At 46.7% G+C, this 20,224-nt stretch overlaps 1 protein-coding gene across 1 annotated transcript in view; it reads right to left on the bottom strand.

Moving 5' to 3' along the window:
* The window catches only part of Cldn10 (claudin 10), an 83,403-nt gene extending 81,954 nt beyond the window's left edge, over positions 1 to 1,449 (bottom strand). Inside the window, exon 1 of the mRNA XM_048422083.3 lies at positions 975 to 1,449. Coding sequence (XP_048278040.1) covers positions 975 to 1,188 — 214 coding nt within the window. The 5' untranslated portion in view covers positions 1,189 to 1,449. The remainder of the gene's footprint in view (positions 1 to 974) is intronic.
* Positions 1,450 to 20,224: the final 18,775 nt, after the last annotated feature.

The following is a 20,224-nucleotide window of genomic DNA, read 5'->3' as shown; positions in this document are numbered from 1 at the left end:
AGTTATATCCTGGCTTTATAGAAGTAGTCTGTTTTACCCCTTGGCACCCACTAGGGACTAATGATGCACAGGCCTGACATGAAGCCCCTTAAAACAATATACTTTAGTAATTTCTAGGTAAAATTTTCCTTTCTTTCCTCCTTTCTTTCCTCCCTCCCTCCCTCCCTCCCTTCCTCCCTCCCTTTCTCCCTTCCTTCCTTTCCTCCCCAGAGGCCAAGGTATAGTTTTGTCACCTAACTGTGTAAAGTCTGAATCTTAACAAAACTCAGGTGGAGTTTCTAATCCGATGGGCGTGCACCGCGGGCACATGTGCAGAAGTTTTCAGCAAGGGAAGGCAGATGGAGAGTATTAAAGTTATAAGGCGAATGGCAGTCATTTCTCCGGAGGCCTCTAAAGTGCGAAACACCTTTAAAACCAAAGAGCCAACCAAACAAAGCTGTCCTCTTTAAGATGCAGAGTTCGGAAGAGGAAGACAACACACATGTGAAAATCAAACAGGAAGAAAGAAAGGAACATGCGTGGCATTGCCTTCCATTTATGGCACTGTTAATCCATCACTAAACACGGTTCTAGAAAAGAGAACACGAGAACCACTCTGATGTTTGAATGATTTCTTTCGTTCAGTGTTATCCTCAGGCGGCGACTCAATGAAAGACAGAACCCCTGCGAAGATTTCTCTCCGACTCCTCTAACATTAACACCAGGTCTTAAGCCAATGCACTTTGTTCCCACTTATTTCATTGGAGTCTCCTTCTGGCATCAGCCAGGTCTACCGATCCACAAGGTTATTCTTAATTCCTTTGTCCAAATCAGTCATTTAATTCTTTTAGCCAAGAGAGCTCCCACCCATCATAGACAAAATGCCAGACTCGCACATCCAGACCAAGCAGGCAGCTGTCAATCGCGTGCTGACACAGCTCAGGAAGGGGAAGGCAGCACCCTGTCCCAGCCCCAAACACAGTTCTACCGTTTACCTTCTACTCTGAAGATAGTAAAGTGCGGCCGGCAGTGGAAGGAGCCCAAGGCGTTCCCGGCGCAGTTCATCCACAGACCCTGGTAAACCCAAGTGGCGGTTATGACAGAGGACGCACGGGTGGTCACCTTCCACTCATTGGATGTAGTGGCAGCCACGAGAGCACCAAACCCTCCGACACCACACACCAGAGCCGAGATCTGTGCCCTGGACATGTCGCTCAGCCTTGCCTGCCGTCACAATCCACACAGAAGGCTTGGGTGGCCTAGGCATGCAGTCGCCAGACGGAACGTCCACAAAAGTTACAGCCAGCCCAGGCGGGTAGCTGGCAATACTTCATGCTCCCGCAGCTGGAAGGGCAGGAACTTAGGATAAAGGATGCCTCACTGACTCGCTGGCGGCACCTTAGAGACAGTCAAGAATAACCTTCCTAATTCTCTACTGAGATACCACAATTTTGTAGACGAATTTTAAAGGTTTTGGTACAGCAGATATCTTTTGTTAGCACCAAAGTTAATGCTTAATTTTCTGTTAGCTTGGAGGCTAGTGAACCATGCAACCATCAGATATTTCAAAGTACAAATTATACAGTAACATTTAAAGGCTCCTTATTTGACCAATTTCCTTAAGTGCACATGTTTTTGAGTCTTTACATAAATGGAGTCATGCTGTATAGATTCTACTGTAGCCTTTTAAAGCATAGTCTTGTGTATATGAGATCTATCTGCGGGTATGAGCGTAGCCAGCCATAACTCGTTTGACCGCTGGATATAGTATTTCAATAAACGCTTGGGCCACAATTCAGCCATTCTTTGAGATGAGTGTTGTTCACACTTCCCTCCTCAGTAACAATTAGCCAAGCTCAGAGCCTACTGCTCATTTTCCCTTGTGCACCTGAGCGAGGCTCCCCAGGGTGTAGCCCAGGGTGTACATTAGAAGATGACACCATGTTCATAGATCATGATTCGGAATTACTCTCCTATGATATTCCAGCACACATCCGTTCTCACGTGAATAAGTCCTCCTAGTCCTGGTTCCTAACACTTGACATTGTGGAGCTGAGAATTTTTTTTAAAAACATATTAAGATTACTAATTTATGTTTGAGATCACTATGGACCCTGGCTTTTGTCTATCATGAAAGATGGCGTGCTTGCTTGTCCATCTGTTCCATTGTTTGAGTTGTTTGATTGATTTTTACTTCTATAAATGTATTTGGGGTGATAATCTTTCAATGCTATGCTATAATGTTGCTCCTGTTTTGTGGGTTATCTTTAGGTAGGCATTTGAAAAAGTCTTTACTTTTTCCCATTTGATTTTTTTTTTTTGCAAATGGTGCTGGCATAACTGGATATCAACATGTAGAAAAATGAAAATAGACTCATATCTATCACCATGCACTTAATTCAAGTCCAAATGGATCAAAGACCTCAACATAAAGCCAGCCACACTGAAACTTATAGAAGAGGAAGTGGGAAGTACACTTGAACACATTAACACAGGGAACCACTTCCTAAATATAACCCCAGTAGCACAGACACTGAGAGAAACAATTAATAAATGGGACCTCCTGAACCTGAAAGGCTTCTGTAAAGCAAAAGACACGGTCAACAAGACAAAATGGCTGTCTATGAACGGGAAAAGATCTTCACTAACCCCACATCAGACAGAGGTCTGATCTCCAAAATATACAAAGAACTTAAGAAATTGGTCATCAAAAGAACAAATAATCAAATAAAAAATGGAATACAGACCTAAACAGAGAACTCTCAACAGAGGAATCTAAAATGGCTGAAAGACACTTAAGGAAATACTCAACATCTTTAGTCATCAGAAAAATGCATATCAAAAAACAACTCTGAGATTCCATCTTACACCTGTAAGAATGGCCAAGATCAAAAACACTGATGACAAGTTATGCTGGAGAGGATGTGGGGTAAAGAGAACACTCCTGCATTGCTGGTGGGAATGCAAGCTGGTACAGCCCCCTTGGATATCAGTAGGGTGATTTCTCAGAAAATTAGGAAACAACCTTCCTCAAGATCCAGTAATACCACTCTTGGGTATATATCCAAAGGATACTCAATCATGCCACAAGGACATGTGCTCAACTATATTCATAGCAGCTTTGTTTGTCATAGCTAGAACCTGGAAACAACCTAAATGCCCCTCGACCAAAGAATGGATAAGAAAAATGTGGTACATTTACACAATGGAGTACTACACAGCAGAAAAAAATAATGGCATCTTGAACTTTGCAGGAAAATGGGTGGAGCTAGAAAACATTATTTTGAGTGAGGTAACCCAGACACAGAAAGACAATTATCACATGTATTCACTCATAGATGTTTTTTAAACATAAAGCAAAGAAAGCCAGACTACAAACCACAATCCCAGAGAACCTAGACAACAATGAGGACCCTAAGTGAAACATACATGGATATAATCTACATAGGAAGTAGAAAAAGACAAGATCTCCTGAGTAAATTGGGAGCATGGAGACCTTGGGGGAGGGCTAAAGGGGTGAGGAGAGGCAGGGAGTGAAGCAGAGAAAAATGTAGAACTCAATAAAAAAACTACTGAAAAAAAGAAAAAGTCTTTACTTTTGAAATCTGTGTGTGTGCAATACACGTGTGTGTGTACGCCAAGTGTGTGTGTGTGTTTGTGAGTGTGAGGACACACGTGGGATACAGTGCTGGTCTCTGTTTTCTACCTAGTGGGTCCGATGCTGCTTTGCTGCAGTGTACCCCAGACTAGCTTGCCTGTGAGCTCTGGCAGATTCTCCCGTGTCTGTCTCCATCTTGATGTAGCAGCCCTGGGATCAATGTGCTGGGCTCTACAAGACTTTGGTGGACTCACACTCACATCCTCACCCTTACACAGGAAACACGTTACCCTCTGAGTCATCTCCTCAGCCCTAAAGACTTCATCTTTTTTATTTTTCCTAAGCGTCTGTAGTGTGCTTGCATATTGTGTGTGCATATATGTTTATACGATTGCATGTGCATGAATGCGTAGGACCAAAGTTGATGCTGGGATTCTCCCAGAGCTCACTGATATGACTAATCTAACTAGCTAGGAAGTCCCAGATAGGCCACCATATCCACTGGGGATTTACATGGTTTCTGGGGATATTAACTCCAGTCTTCACGCATGAATTTTAGCTACTGTACCATTTCTCTATCTAGCAATTTTATTTTAATATGGTCACAGTAATCAAAACTTTTATTAAATAATTTGTGCTTTTGAGTGGTTAGGGATGTAGGGCAGTAGTAGAGTATACACAAGGTCTGGATTCCATTTTCAGGGAAGGAAGGGTAAGAGGGAAGAAGGAGGATTGCCTCAATTGGCTGTGTGTGTGTGTGTGTGTGTGTGTGTGTGTGTGTGTGTTTGTCTGTGGGGGCTTACCTTGACTACCTGGATTGCTGTGGGAAGACTCACCCGCTGTAAGTGCCACCACTCCTTAGGCAAGGGATTCCAGATTGTACAAGCATGGAGAGAGCAAGCTGAGTACTAGCAGGCATGCAACCAATTCACTGCTCTCTGCTCCTGGTAATGTGGCTAGTTGTGGGTGCCATGTGACCAGTGGTGTGTAGGCAATGTGGGCTCGATGTGACCAGCTGTGGGTGCGATGTGACCAGCTGCGGGTGCGATATGACCAGATGCATGTGCGATGTGACCAGCTGCGGGTGCGATATGACCAGATGCGTGTGCGATGTGACCAGCTGCATGTGCGATGTGACCAGCTGCGGGTGCGATGTGACCAGCTGCGGGTGCGATGTGACCAGCTGCATGTGCGATGTGACCAGCTGTGGGTGCGATGTGACCAACTGCGTGTGCGATGTGACCAGCTGCAGGTGCGATGTGACCAGCTGCGGGTGCGATGTGACCAGCTGCGGGTGTGATGTGGCCAGCTGTGGGTGCGATGTGACCAGCTGCGTGTGCGATGTGACCAGCTGCAGGTGCGATGTGACCAGCTGCGGGTGCGATGTGACCAGCTGCGGGTGTGATGTGGCCAGCTGTGGGTGCGATGTGACCAGCTGCGTGTGCGATGTGACCAGCTGCAGGTGCGATGTGACCAGCTGTGGGTGGGATGTGACCAGCTATGGGTGCGTTGTGATTGGCTGTGGGTGCGATGTGACCAGTTGTGGGTGTGATGTGACCAGCTGCGTGTGCGATGTGGCCAGCTGCTTCAATTTCTTGCCACCTTCATTTCTCTGCAGTGATGACTGTCACCTGAGATTATGAGCCGAATAAATCCTTAAGTCACCTTTGTTCAGGGTGTTTTACCAGAGCAACAGGAAAAGAGCCCACAGTGTCCACCACCCGGGAAGCGTCGTCTCCTGTCACAGGAGAGGGGACTGTAGAGTGACATCAGGCCACTATCTAGTCTTCTGAGTGCCCATCCACACTTCCTCTAAAAATTTTTCTTATTTTTGAAGATGCACAGGCAGCCTGTTCTGTTGAACTTGTCCGTATTGGGGTTCATGGTCTATACTGATGAGGACGACTGACCAGGTCTCTTCCTCAAGAGGGCGCTAGATTTCATTCCAGATGGTTGTGAGCCACCATGTGGTTGCTGGAATTGAACTCAGGACCTCTGGAAGAACAGGCAGAGCTCTTCACTGCTGAGCCATCTCTCCAGCCCCTCTCCCCAATAATTTACTCTCTCTAAATTTTCCACGTGCTCCCACTCCTATGAGGAAGGTACATGCTCATCTAGGACCCAACGAATTTTAGGACATTCACTTGTTTTGTGTGTGATGCTTCCATGCTCCTAATAAAGCTATGGGTTCTCTCATTAATTGACCCACTAGACGGCTGTATTGAAGACCCCCAGAGAGCAGTATCCCTCTCCTGCTCTTTAAAAAGTTCTTCTTTTCACATCTGCATTCCTAAATAATCCAGAGTTGATCATTTTCTGTCTGGAGGTTTACAATGCATTTTACTTCTTGACAATGAAGAGAGTTCTAACGGTTTGTCCTTGCTTCACCATGGACTTGCAACACCACCTCTGTCACAGGAGGCTCTAACATCTGTGTGGCCTGTTTCTGCATTCCCTCTTCTCTGCTTTCCCTTCTGGGTCATTCCCCAGCATCCAGTATGCCTCCCTAACTACTCAAATTTTATAAACATACTTGAGTTTCTTGGCAACATCTTACCTTGTGGTGATCTTTTCTCTCAAGTGATTTTTGCTAGTCCTTTTATTTTTAAGATGGATGTATCAAGTTATGCTTGTTGATTTTTTGTTCTGCATCTGTTTATCAATGTGAAGAAAATACTATAAAGTTGGGTCTCTTTTCCATAAATAATACACACCTGTTTGTGTATTCAACTTATCTTTTTAATTTAAAGAGGTATTCTTATTTGTTTATTTGCATATGTGTATGTGTGTGTGAGTGTATGTGTGTTACATATGTGTCACAGTGTATGTGTGTATTTGTATGTCTGTGAGTGTGTGTGTATTAATGACACAGTATGTACAAAGGACAGATGACAACTTTGTGTTTGTGTGTGACATGTGTGTCATACATGTGTCACACAGCATGTATGTAGAGAGCAACTTTTTGGAAGTCCATTCTCTTCTTCCACCTGTTTTTGAGGAGGAGTCTCTCTAGTTATTTCTGTTGCTTTGTTGATGCTAGAAATTCATTTTTCCTTGCTATTTTATTTGTGTGTGTATATGTGTATTTATATGTATGTGTGCATGTGTGTATATGTGTGTATGTGTATATGCATGTATATATATGTATGTGTGCGTATGTGTATGTGTGTGCATGTGTATGTGCATAAATTTATGTGTACATATATGTGTGTGTGTTTGTGTATGCACTCATATTAGTACATATACATGCCACAGCATGCATGTAGAGGTCAGAGGACAATTCTTTGTTTTTTTTCCTCTTTTTTTGTGGTTTTTTTTTTTTTTGAGGGAGAATTTTCTATGTAGCCCTGACTGTTCTAGAACTCACTCTGTAGACCAGACTGGCCTTGAACTCACAGATATCCACCTGCCTCTGCCTCTGCCTCTGCCTCCTGAGTGCTGGGATTGAAGATGTGCATTGAAAATTATTTTTTTACAGTTCCATTTAAATTAATCAGAAGTTACATATTACTTGAATTGTATAATGATAATAAATTTTAATATGTTTAGCTTAACATATAAAATTAATTTTGAAAATTAGAAGGACCATGAAGGGCTTAAGCATTAGTATCACCCCATCATGCATTAGTACTCGATTTCTGTCTTATTTGATGTTTCACCTCAGGAATTGGAGTGTTAGCCTTATAAACGTCAGCCTGCTGTTCTCTGCTTTTTTCTCTCTTTGTCTCCCCACCCACATATTGTGGTTTTATTTTACTTCTTCCTCTAGCCCATTCCTTTAGTGAGGAGCCATTGGTATTTACAGTTCTGTGTCTGATGAGAAAAAACTTTCATTGTTGTTTATTGTGCACGTAAATTTTTGGAGTATGGACAAAAATTCTCGCTACACAAACTCTGCTTAGGCTCCTCCGAGCTCTTTTTCAAACGTGCTTCACCTTTGGACTCTCCTATTTATATCCACTCTGTCTAATTTTAGTATCTTTTAAATCATACTACCCAGAATCCCCCATCCTTCATACCTCGTCACTCTTACTATCTTTGATTTCCTTATCCTGATCGCCCCAACCGTGTTTGATAGTCCTGGAATGTGTTTAGTGAAGATCCTCTCTGGGTGGTCTGGCTAGTATCTCCCTAGATGGCTAACCTTCATTGTTAAGCTGACTGGATTTAGGATACCCTAGGAGACACACTTCTGGAGAAGGTCATCTATGCAGACACTTGCAGGAGGGATTACCTGCGAAGGAAAGACTGTCCCACAGCCAGAAGAATGCTGGCATAGGAGTTGAGCACCAGCCATCCTCCACCACCGTGCCCTGCACACTGAAGAGCCGCGACCCTTAAACTATTCACCAAAATAAAACTGCTTCTTTTTGATCCTTTAAGCAGCTGGGTTAGGTATTCTGTTACCTCTGTAATTTCGCACTCGGCCGCGGTCTATTTGCTTGTGTGCATGGGGACCTTGACAAGGGCTTAGTACAAGAAACAGACACCCGTGACTTTGTCCCCTTAAGTGCCCAGGACAAACTGACAACTGGGTTGGAACTGTAGAGGTGTTTAAATGAGTTTAAGTGAAGACATCTTGCATGCTTGGGAGAGGTACTTCCTAGAACTAAAGCAGGCTGGCTTGAACTCACAGAGATCCTCCTGCATCTGCCTCCTGAGTGCTGGGATTAAAGGCATGAGGCACCACTGCCCAGACAAGGTACTTCTAAGAATTATAAAGTCGTTGGTGAAAATCCCAGTGATGTTGTCTTTTGTAGGCACTGGTTTCATGTCCTGTGACCTCAGTGACTGAGATGCACTCCATGCTGTTGTTGGAATGGAAGCTCTAGAATCAACTTTTAAAATCAAATCCTAGAAACAGGGTTGCTCAATCATTTTATAGTCCTATAGTTTAATTCACGGAAACATCTTACTACTTAATGGGTTCATTCATATTCCTTCCCAGTGACTTCATTCTCTCTCTTTCTCTCTTCCTCCCTCCCTCGCCCCCCTTTTTCTCTCTCCCCACGTTCACTTTTTATCCCTGGCTGGCCTCAGAGTCTTTCTCATAGCACAGGTGGCAGTACCTGCCTCGGTCTCCCTGACGCTTCTGTTAAGGTCTATTTGCCCTCATCTCTGGCTTCACTTTCATTCCTAAGCATGTGTTTGTTTATTTGGAATTCACTGTGCTCCCTTATCCTGTCTTTCGATTGTGGCAATCGTGAATCTCTTCCCTTTAGCTTTTCCCATAACTGCTGAGCCCTGTTTTTCTAGTCTGGACTTCAGTCCCTTCCAGTACTTCCCACCTCTTCCCATCTCTTCCCATCTCGTCCCACCTCTTCATCTTTCCAGGAAGCATCTTGCTAAGTTTTTCAGATATATCCTAGAGGGTCGATTTTATTTTTTGCTCTGTTCAGTCGGCAGGGAATAGAAATTGTCACTTTCCTCTCCCCCCGCCCCCCACCACTACATAGTGAGCAGGGACTCACTGTGTAGCCCAGGCTGGCCTTGAGCAGGGACTCACTGTGTAGCCCAGGCTGGCCTTGAGCCCATGCTCCTGAGCGTTCTGTTGCTGAGCTGACAAACACTTGCCCGCATATTTAGGGGCACTTTTGAGCCAGGACTGCAAATCCTCAGTTTTCCCAACCATGCAACTGATGTGAATTCTGGTCCCAGAGTAACTGCTTTCTGGTGGGAATTCTCAGGTGCCCTTTGTCTTCTCAGACCCAAGACTCAGACGGGAATCCCACCAATGCACACAAGGACAGTGGTGGCAAAAGTGACGGAGATGACAAAGCCATTCATCTACGGCTTCCTGTTGTCAGCTTTGCTCTGGATGGAAGCAGCCTTGTGGAGTCTTGCTCCGACCCCCAGCCAGGCCTGTGCAGCCCCAACTCCGCAGCGATGCATCCTTCGACTCCTCCAGCCTTGGGCATCCCTGACTCCGCAGCCATGCGTCCCTCGACATCTCCAGCCTCCAGTCCTTGCGCAGCCCTGACTCCGCAGCTATACATCCTTTGACTCCTCCAGCCTCCAGTCCTGTGCAGCCCTGACTCCGCAGCCATGCGTCCCTCTACATCTCCAGCCTCCAGTCCTGTGCAGCCCTGACTCCGCAGCCATGCGTCCCTCGACATCTCCAGCCTCCAGTCCTTGCGCAGCCCTGACTCCGCAGCTATGCATCCTTTGACTCCTCCAGCCTCCAGTCCTGTGCAGCCCTGACTCCGCAGCCATGCGTCCCTCGACATCTCCAGCCTCCAGTCCTGTGCAGCCCTGACTCCGCAACTATGCATCCTTCAGAAGCCCTCAGTACGTCTATGACAATGAGCAGAACCCCTTAGAGCGGCCTTGCCTACCAGCTTGCAGTTTGGCTAGGCAGGCTGGCAGCAAAGGATCTGCCTGTCACTCCGGTCCTTACCCGGCAGTGCTGGGGTTACGCACACTGCCCCGTTCAGCTTTGACGTGGGTGCTCGGGACCCAAATTCAAGTTCTTATGTTTGTGTGGCAGGCTTTTCACCACAAACCGTTTCCCTGGCACCAAAGCTGGTTTCTTACGTGGAGATTCAGACACTGAGAGAGAGTTGAAAACAGAATCACCAGGTGGGGGAGTCTCCAAACGTTTGGGCCCCAGGGCCACTTTCTTTGTTCAGCTTTTACTGGGGCGTAGGGGGTAAATCGCCTCTCTGGTGGCATCCAGCCAAACTTTGTTCACCATCTCCGTGTGAGAATTACTAAAAGATCAAATTTAAAATGGATTTTTGATGCCCTATCCAGTTTCCTGGACTTCAGAAGGTAATTGTGGAGCAATCAATTGGACTTTAATCATACACACACACACACACACACACACACACACACACACACACACTAATAAAAGGGGAGAGAATTAAGCACAGGAAGAACATTACATTTTAATGTTTAAATTACAGAACACAGCGCTCTGAGTTTGCAGCGGGGGCTGGAGGGAACTGTAATTATGAGCTTCCTCGGAAGGACAGGAAAACCGGTGAGCTTTTCTGGGCTAATACATTTATTGTTTCACAACAAAGAAATAATGAACATCTGAGGTGATGGATCTACCAATTATCCTAATCTAATCTTCCACATCATCACACCGTGCCCAATACATATATCCAATCACGCCGTGTTAGTTAAAAGTACAAAGGAGCCCCAGGTGGGGTGGCTCACACCTGCGACACTCGCACTTGGGAGGTGGAGGCAGAGGGATCAGGGGTTCAAGGTGATCTTCAGCCACGGCAAGCTTGAGGGCAGCCTGGGCTTCCTGAAGCCGAGGCAGAAGGCGGCTTTCTATGGGTGGTCATGGAACGGAGGGCACGCTCAGAACTGCACGCTGCTCAGGTGTGTCACAGTGAGCACTGACTCAAAGGGTCCAAAAGAACGAGCATACACAGGCAAGGTTCCACCCTTCCATCCAGCCTTGCTCCTCGAACCACTAGTTGTAATACACGAGTAAAGATGGCCTCTAAGAAAGGAGACCCCAGACCATACCCCAGACCATGCCCCAGATGAGGAGCTAACTAATGAGAAACCAAAGCCACTTCTCAGTAGCTGTGAAAACCAAAGAAACTTAGTTAATTAATAGTGCTGGAGACACTCGCGGGGTCAGAGGCCGACTGAGCAGCTAACAGCTAGCAGACAGTCAAAGTCAATAACTAACAAAGCTAGGGTCGGAGACAGGAAGGGAGGGAGGGAGGGAGGGAGGGAGGGAGGGAGGGAGGGAAGGAGGGAGGGAGGGAGGGAGGGAGGGTGTCAACCACTCCCGAGTGGGGACACGTGGACAGAGTGTGGCCATTTCCCTGCATGGGGAAGGAAGAGCTGTGTGTGGGCCCTCCAGTGGCTTGGTCCACGATATTCCAGTGGATGAACCTGTCTCACGGCCTCTGTCTAGTCCGCCATAGCCATGCAGAAACCTCCAGACAAGAAGTTCAAAGGCTTCCCCTCTATGGGAAGGCCATGCCATTCTCAGAAGTTTCTTCTGTTTTTTTTTTTTTTTTTCGAGTTCTTGCTTTTCTATCACCCTCCCTAGCGAAGTTTGCTTCTGCTCTGGTCGCTTCTACAAGTCTTTGCGTTCTTACTCTTTCTGGTGTGAGACAATGAACTTGAGAGCCATTGTCTCAGGTCGATCCTTAGGGACTCTGAGTGTCCAGTATCTTAGGTCCTTGGGTCAATCACAACTAGGGTAAGAAAGGTTCCCTCTTCTCTCTGTCTCTCTCTCTCTGTCTCTCTCTCTCTCTGTCTCTCTCTCTCTCTGTCTCTCTCTCTCTCTCTCTGTCTCTCTCTCTCTCTCTCTCTCTCTCTCACACACACACACACACACACACAAAAGCTATTTTAGGATCAGGGCTATAGTTCATTTGGTAGACTGCCTGCTTAGAACCTATGACGCCTTGGCTTCAATCCCAGCATTAAATAAATGGGGGTGGGGTGGAGTGGGGTTGGTACATACCGGTCATCCTAGTGTTTAGCCGGTGGGGGCAGGAGGGTAAGGAGTTTGGAATTATCCTGTGATCCTGTGTGAGAGTTCAAGGTCAGTGTGGGTTGCAGGAGATGACTTCTCAGCAAAACTTTTTCAGAAAAAAAGATTGTTTTGTTTTGTAATCATGCATAGGCCTGTGTGTTGGGGAATATATGTGTGTGTGTGTGTGTGTGTGTGTGTGTGTATACATATACATGTGTGGGCAGGTGCTTGTGGAGGGGTGACCCCTGCTACTGTAGTTCCAGTGCTTGTGAGCTGCCTGTATAGGTGCTGGCATCCAAGCTTGGGTTCTCTGTAAGCAGTGTGGTCCCCTAACTGCTAAGCCATCTCTCTAGTCCCTCAAAAATAAATAAAAAACATTTTATTATGTCACAAACGTCTCTTTTACATTTTGGTGTGTAAATACATATTAGCCTTGGAGCACAGAATTTATACTAAGTAAATGCCATATATTGCCATTAGGGCCCTGAGAATACGGTGGCCAAGGATTTCAGTGTGGCGGACAGTTCAGGTTTCAGCAGAGTGGTCTGCATCCGGGTCCTCTCACACAGGCCGGTACATGACTCTCACCTTTTCAGGGTTTTGGGGGGCTGGAGTGAAGGAAACTGGTTTGATTGCTGTTTTACAAACAACACTGGTCACAGACTAATCAAGTTCACGCTTCTGTCCTGCAGTCGGCTTACACCGCCCCCTGCCTGTGCACAAGAGTCTGATTTGCTCTGGGAGTTTGGTCAGAAAAGGCGCAGGCTTCGCATCATCTGCCATGCTCAGAGGTTACCAGTAGAGGGCAGGCTTCAGATTTCCCTGGTCAACCCCGGGCTCAGACGTCCTGATCCACACTTTCCTGTCTCCCACTGTTGCCCTTGCAAGGTATGCAGGTCCGTGTCCCGCTTTTCTGCCTCCTCCCTTTCTTCCTTCTTCCCTCCCTCCCTCCTTCCTTCCTTCCCTCTTTCTAGCTCCCCCTTTCTCCTCTTCCTTCTTCCTCATATCTGGCAGATGTCGGACGAATCACAGGTTTGATGCACCGTTGTCTGTACACACAAAGTTGCTCTCTGGTTTCCTCCCTTTCCCGCTCTCTGCACCCCCCACATCTCACATTCATTCCCTTCTGTCCTCAGCATGCGCACATTCTCCCCTTAAATTATTTTTTACTTTTATCTATTCTTTAAGCATTTCACACCATGCCTCCAATCACCCTCATTTCTCTGTCCTTCCATGTCTGCCCCTACCACTATGATGCTCCCCCAAAAAAGAGAAATTAAAATAAAAAACGTCCAATTTGTGTAATCTATATACTTACCGGAGCACAGTCAAACTCTCATTGGCCTGGCCCTTAAACAGAACTGAATGAATCCTCCCCTTTCCACTCCCTCACCAGAAGCCATTGATTGTGGAGAGCTAACTTCAGCATCGTTATCATGCATTTTAAGAATTCTCTTAGATGGTTTCCTGTGGAGGGGGTTGGTCACAGTAGGGATTAATTCCATTGCACTCACCAAATGCCCCTTGGTTCTTTGTACCCATTTCTTTTCTTGCCATGTGAGAGGACACAGTCCATCATGGTGGGGAAGGCACGGTGGCAGGGAGGGGGCTGTCACACTGCATCCAGCTGTCAGTCACACTGCACCCAGCTGTCACACTGCACCCAGCTGTCACACTGCATCCAGCTGTCACACTGCATCCAGCTGTCACACTGCATCCAGCTGTCAGTCACACTGCATCCATTTGTCAGTTCACTGCACTCAGCTGTTACACTGCATCCAGCCGTCAGTCACACTGCGTCCAGCTGTCAGTCACACTGCATCCAGCTGTCAGTTCACTGCACCCAGCTGTCACACTGCATCCAGCTATCACACTGCATCCAGCCGTCACACTGCATTCCCAGCCAAGATACAGAGAGATAAATGCCCCTGTTTAGCTTGCTTCCCACATTTTTTCTTTTTATCTAGTCTGAGCCCAAATCAGAAGGACAGGTCCAGCCACCACCAGGGTATACCTTCCCTCCTTAAATAAATCTTTCAGAAAACAACCTCACAGACAAGCCCAAAGGTGCATCTCCATGGTGATTCTAATGAACTGACGACTACTGACCACCACACTCTGTAATCATCAGAAACATGCATGTTTATTTGATGGGCATGTTTTATTAATTTGTAAAAAACGAAACTGTGTTACATGTCTCATTCTGTTTTTGCATTTTCTTGCCTCTATGTATGTTTAAGACTTTTCTATGCTGTTCTATGAACGGGTAATGAATCTAATCTACTGCCGCTAGAAGGCACAGCATGTTTCAGTACGTTCCATAGTGAACAGCTCCCACTTTCCTGTACACATCACATCCCCTCTGAGGGGTGTCCTCAGCTCCCCCTAGGATCACTGCAGCAGGCATGGGTGCCTATGACGTCATGGACTGGGGATGTATGATGGGTGAAATGAGGTGCTGGCTTTAAGGTCTGCGTTCCCATGCTCAGTGTGTCACTGCTTCTGCATCGCTCTTGTCCCACCCCACCCACTCTCTAGCCACAGAGTCACTGTAGTCACAGAACATGGACATTTCTGCACAGCCTCCGCTCCCTACCAACACTTGAATTAGGCCAGCTTTTGATTTTTTGTCAACACAAAAGTTATCAACTAATACTGTTGCTTCAATTCATATTTACCTGAAGACTGGAATTGGGAATCTAATTGTAAGTACTGTAATTTCTTAGTTTTTCTTTTCTACTTTTGTCGATTTTCTTCGGCTGGATTTCTTGGGCAGTAGATATACTTTGAGCATTCTGAATGTCTGAATTGTAGTTAGCCTTGTCAGCTCTATTTCAGATGGCCCCCTCCACACTGGTCCCGAGCTCCGGGTCCTTTAGTTCTGATGGAGTCAAATTCCTCAGTGTTCCGTTTAAGAACTCTTTTCATGGGGCTGGAGAGTTGGCTCAGTGGTTAAGAGCATTGCCTGCTCTTCCAGAGGTCCTGAGTTCAATTCTTGGCAACCACATGGTGGCTCACAACCATCTGTAATGGGGTCTGGTGCCCTCTTCTGGCCTGCAGACATACACACAGACAGAATACTGTATACATAATAATAAAAAAAAGATCTCTTTTCATTCTGTAGGAACAGCAAGATCTCCCGGGTTTCCCTTCCCTGTAGTCCACAGTCCCTCGTTCACAACTCCGAAATCCCCTAAGGTGCCGTACCAGTCAGCTGGAACCAGGCGGCATTCTCTGCCACAGCGGCGGGAAGGAGGAGGTGTCAATTACGGAATTCTGTCTACCAAGAGCAGAGTGGCTCTCCCAGCCTTGGTACTCCTGGCGTTTGGGACCCGGCCATTCTCTCCTGTGACCACAGAGCATTTGTCAGCATCTCTGCAATGTCAGTATCCTCCTTCCACCGTAACAGCCGTAACAGCCGAGCCAGCTGGCGGTGTCTCCAGGTGTTGCAGGATTACATCCTGTTTAGAGCCGCTGCTAGATGAGCCCAAATGAGAGAACGTAGGGACTCAAAGTGGTCCCAGCTGCAGTCACAGAGATGAGGGAAGGAAGCAGTTCTTGAACCAGGTGACACAGAGGTTTACAGAAAACTAAACAAAATAACAAGCAAGCAAAAAAACTGCTTTCAGGATCTTGTCCTTTCACAGAGGGAACCAGGCAGTGGAGCAGAGCTGCTGGGAGCCACGGTCCTCTGTCAAGGGCTGCAGCCTTGTGAGAACTTCCCAGACAGAGATCCAGTCGGGGAAGGCGGGAAGGGTGCTGGGGCAGGCGAAGCAAAGGTACCAGCTGCTTGACCGATAGCAGGATGGGCTTTGGGATCGTGATGGGAAGAAATCTCTGGGCATGTCTGTGGGGACCGTCAGATTAATCAAATATGTGGCTAACAGTTTTCCATGGGCTGTGGTCTCTGAGGTCTCTGGCATGTCTGTGGGGACTATTGGATCAGGTTAATCTAGTGTGTAGACAGCAGCATTCTGTGGGGTGGGGCCTCTGGATCAGAAGGAGAGGGTGAGCAGACTGCATTCATAGTCTCAATGCCCTGATTATAGACAGGTAGCAGCTGCCTCCCCCTCCCCAAAAATGTCAGCCCATTTCACCTGTCTGAAGGGCAGAGAGTTTGAGGTTGCTCAAAGTTCTTGACAACGACTGTGGCTACACGCCCTGACCTAGGGTGTGGTTACTTTGTCTTTTGGACATTAAGATGGCCCAAGGGGTAGAACCACTCCACTCCACCCTGACCAAAGGTCAGCAAATTCAAGCACACTTCTGCTCCTTCTTTTGAATTAGGAGGTTCAACTTAAGGAGTGGCTGGCTGCCTTTATGATACTTGATCTACGGTGGGTTCACTGCCTAAACAACAGAATGTTTTTCTTAAGAAATAATGGTTTGATTGCTGTGGGACAATCATCTTGTACCCTGTAAAGATTTGTCACTTGTACTGGTTTAATAAAATGCTGATTTTCCAGTAGTCAGGCAGGAAGTATAGGTGGGGTAACCCAAACAGGAGAATTCTGGGAAGAGGAAAGGCTCGGTCTACAGTCATCACCCAGATGCAGAGGAAGCAAGATGAGAATGCCTCACTGATAAAAGTTTCCAAATCATGTGACTAACACAGACAAGAATTATGGGTTAATGTAAGATAAAAGAGTTAATAGGAAGCCTGAGCTAATAGGCCAACCAGTTTATAATTAATATAGACCTCTGTGTGTTTCTTTGGGACTGAACGGCTATGGGACTGGGCGGGACAGAAACCTCTGTCAACACTTGCTGTCTCAAAGTATCAAAGCAAGAACGTTCTGATTGTCCTTTATATCACATTAAAAGAAAAGTTAATTTTCTTTCTTCCCCACCTTTGGTACAGGGGTATGAAAGTATATGGAAAATTAAATACAGGCGAACAAAGTACCCCGAACCCAGATGCAGGAGAGACTGAGTGGCCCTCCCGACACTGTCCTGTGTCTCGTGATTCTTTCTCATCTCTGTTCCTCCCACCTAACTTCTAATCCTCACGCCCCTATGCTGGAACGTACGATCCCACTGACCACAGCAAGGAACCTGGCAGAAGTCACCCCAAAAGGGTGGCTTAGGACATATGGCAGCCCAGTGTGGTGCAGCTTGCAACCACTGATTCCAGGACCACGAGCCCCAATAACCCTTCCTCCCCTAAGTTGCTTTGGTCAGGCATTTTGCCACAGTAGTGACACCAGCGGAACCCCAGGCTGATTTAGTGGCTGAAGCAGTTAAAGCTGAGCCAAGCGCATTTGTCTTTGCTCCACTTCCTTCAGAAATTCTGAGGTCCAGGCTCACAACAGCTGCCTGAGACTCCCTTGGAGTGTATGGAATATGGATGCCACACAGACCCTATAAACTTATCATAATGTAATCAGAAGCCACAATTATGGTTCTGCTGCAGGAAGTCATAAACTGCATTGACTTGCCAGATGTGTTTGCACTTTGGCACCATTCTGTCTAAGTGGCTCTCAAAATGAATACAGTGTCGTCATTATAGGTGAACAATTCAATGGAGTTCTTTGAAAGCCACCAGGGCCAGGCTAGATTAATGAAAGAAACTAAGCCAAGATTGTGCTTGGATAAAAATGGTAATTATTTTAAAAAAAACTGCCAAACTACCCCCAATGTTTACATCAAATGATCAGGTACAAGTGGTGCCAGGCACACAGAAGAACCAGAGTCCGGGTTGATTCAAAGTGAGTGTCCAGTACGTTCTTGTTTCTTAGTGTCAGGCTGGTCATTTGGCACCAGAAATGGTGGATCAAACCGCTCGAGCTGACCTTCGGTGGGATGGAGAGACTCAAGTCTTTCTACTTAAACAAATCATCATTTTAAGCAGTCTTGTTAGCTGAAATGTCAGGCAAGAACTTCCCTTAGGCCCAGACAAGTGTGAACTCCACTGTTCTCCCAGTGTGTGATGTTGTCCAGTCTGCCCTGGAATGCACGGTGCAGAATCTCCTTTATATACTCTGGTAAACTTAAGTGAATCCTCAGCAGGGCGGATGGGAGCAAGGAGCTCGGTTGACACACCCGGTTTCTGTGTGCAAACCCCAGCTTCAGTGCTAGCACCTCAGATTCAGAGGAGGCCTGACAGACCGACAGCCAGCACCCACCCTCAGACCCTAATTCACTGTCTTGGTTGGGGCGCCTGCTGCTGTGGCTGAAACACAGAACAACTTAAGGATTTATTTAACTACACTTTGAGGATACAGTCCCTCAGGGTGGGGACATCATGGCAGAGGGAATCAGAGGGGCAGCTGACCACACTGCGTCTGTTCACACAGAAAGAGATGCCATGCTGCTCGCTCAGCCTATGGGATGGAGTTTCCTCCAGGAGGTGGGCTTTCCCAATTTAACCCACCTCAGAAAAACCCTCATAATAGGCAGGCAGGCAGGCAGGCAAGGCAGGCAAGGCAGGCAAGGCAGGCAAGGCAGGCAAGGCAAGCAAGGCAGGCAGGCATTGAGCAGCACCTAAACTGTTCAACTGCTTGTTAAATCCATAGTCCTAAGGTCTATGTTTGGCCAGGCCTACCACAGCAATACCCCACTCCTGGTGTCTACCTCTGTCTTAGGGCTCCTATTGATGTGAAGAGACACCATGACCACGGCAACTCTTATAAAGACAACATTTGATTGTGGGGGCTCCCTTATAGTTCACAGGTTTACTTCATTATCTCATGGTGGGAAGGAAGGCAGCATGCAGGCGGCCATGGTGCTGGGCCTTGGAGTTCTTTCTTCTTGACTCAGATGCAACAGGAAGTGGTCTGTCTTACTGGCTGTGGCTTGAGCATATGAGACCTCAAAGCCACCTCCACAGTGACACACTCTCTACAAAGACCACACGTACTGCAACAAGGCCACACCTCCTACTAGTGCCGCTCTATGGGGGGTGGGCATTTCTTTTAAAACACCACACTAGTTATCTGACCAGGTTATCTCTTTAGCCATTTCTTAATACGGAGCCAAGCTTAACTTTTTTGGCCCTCACAGTGCATTCTAGAATGCTTCTCTAGGATCTTTTATCATGATTGGTTAAGTTTTCATCAGCTCTTGCTGAACAAGATTCTTCCAGAACCATATGCCGTACCCCTACCTCCTTACACGCATGGAGACATGGTGTGAACTGCGGTGTGTATTGGTCCTGACCTGTTGATCTATACAAGGCCTCCCTAGCTTGCCTTGAGAGATGTTCTGACTTTAGGAAGTTAAACATCATTCAAAGTAAATGTTTATACTAGGTAGCATCATACATCTCTACCATAGAGCACCTGTCAAACGTTCTGTTCCGACATCTTTCTAAATCAGGGTGAATGTCAATGAACTCTAGGACTGTAGATGATCCCCTACTAAAACCATCATGTTCTCAATTATTTCACAGAGACTCAATGTTCCACCTAGATCTCAAAATGTAATACTTTCTGTGAGGACAAATTGTCACGGACCTTCAAGGACTCATTGGCCAACAAGTATCACCAAAACTGAGTTTCGGGTTCAGAGGGAGACCCCACCCCTAAAAACAAGGTGGTGGATGTTAGAGAAAGACACCAGAAGAAGATTTCTGAACTCCATGTTCCCACATACAGGTAACTGCTCTGTATACATCTGCATAAAACACACATATTCATACATGTGTAGATACACACACACTCACGCATGCGCACACACACACACACTCACCAGTTGTCAGCTATGCTGCAGATATTGCTCAGTTGCTCACTACTTGCCTGGCATGCATGAAGGTTTAGATCCTTAGCATGTCCTAAAATGACACATGGTAGTGTATGCCTGGTTTTCTAGGGGTCGGGAAGTGGTGGCAGGAAGGACGGAGGATTACTGTCATCCTTTGGTCCTTAGTGAGTTTGGGGACAGCCTGGGCTACATGAGACCTTGTCTCAAGTAAACAAGCACAAACAGTGCTGGGTGCTCCGTAGAACCCACATGAGCCCAAGCTGTGGTTTAAGCGGAAGGCTGTCTTTTCGGTCTCTCCTGTCCCTTCCAGGTCCCCCACCCATCGCTCTCAGGTGCATCTGCTCGCCTCTGTGAGGGTGGATTAACTCTGTCTCCTGTCTTCCAGCAGAAAATGTCGTCAAGCTCAGTGGAGGAACGGTGAAAGCTTCTCCTCCCACCTCCTTGCTCAGGATGAGAACTGTGGCTAAGGAGGAAGACACAAACGAGAG

This window comes from Myodes glareolus, chromosome 12 (genome assembly GCF_982192425.1).
Source record: "Myodes glareolus chromosome 12, mMyoGla1.1, whole genome shotgun sequence".
NCBI classification, from domain to species: Eukaryota; Metazoa; Chordata; class Mammalia; order Rodentia; family Cricetidae; genus Myodes; species Myodes glareolus.
The sequence above is the reverse complement of the archived record's forward strand: the minus strand, read 5'-3'. Positions and strand labels throughout refer to the sequence as shown.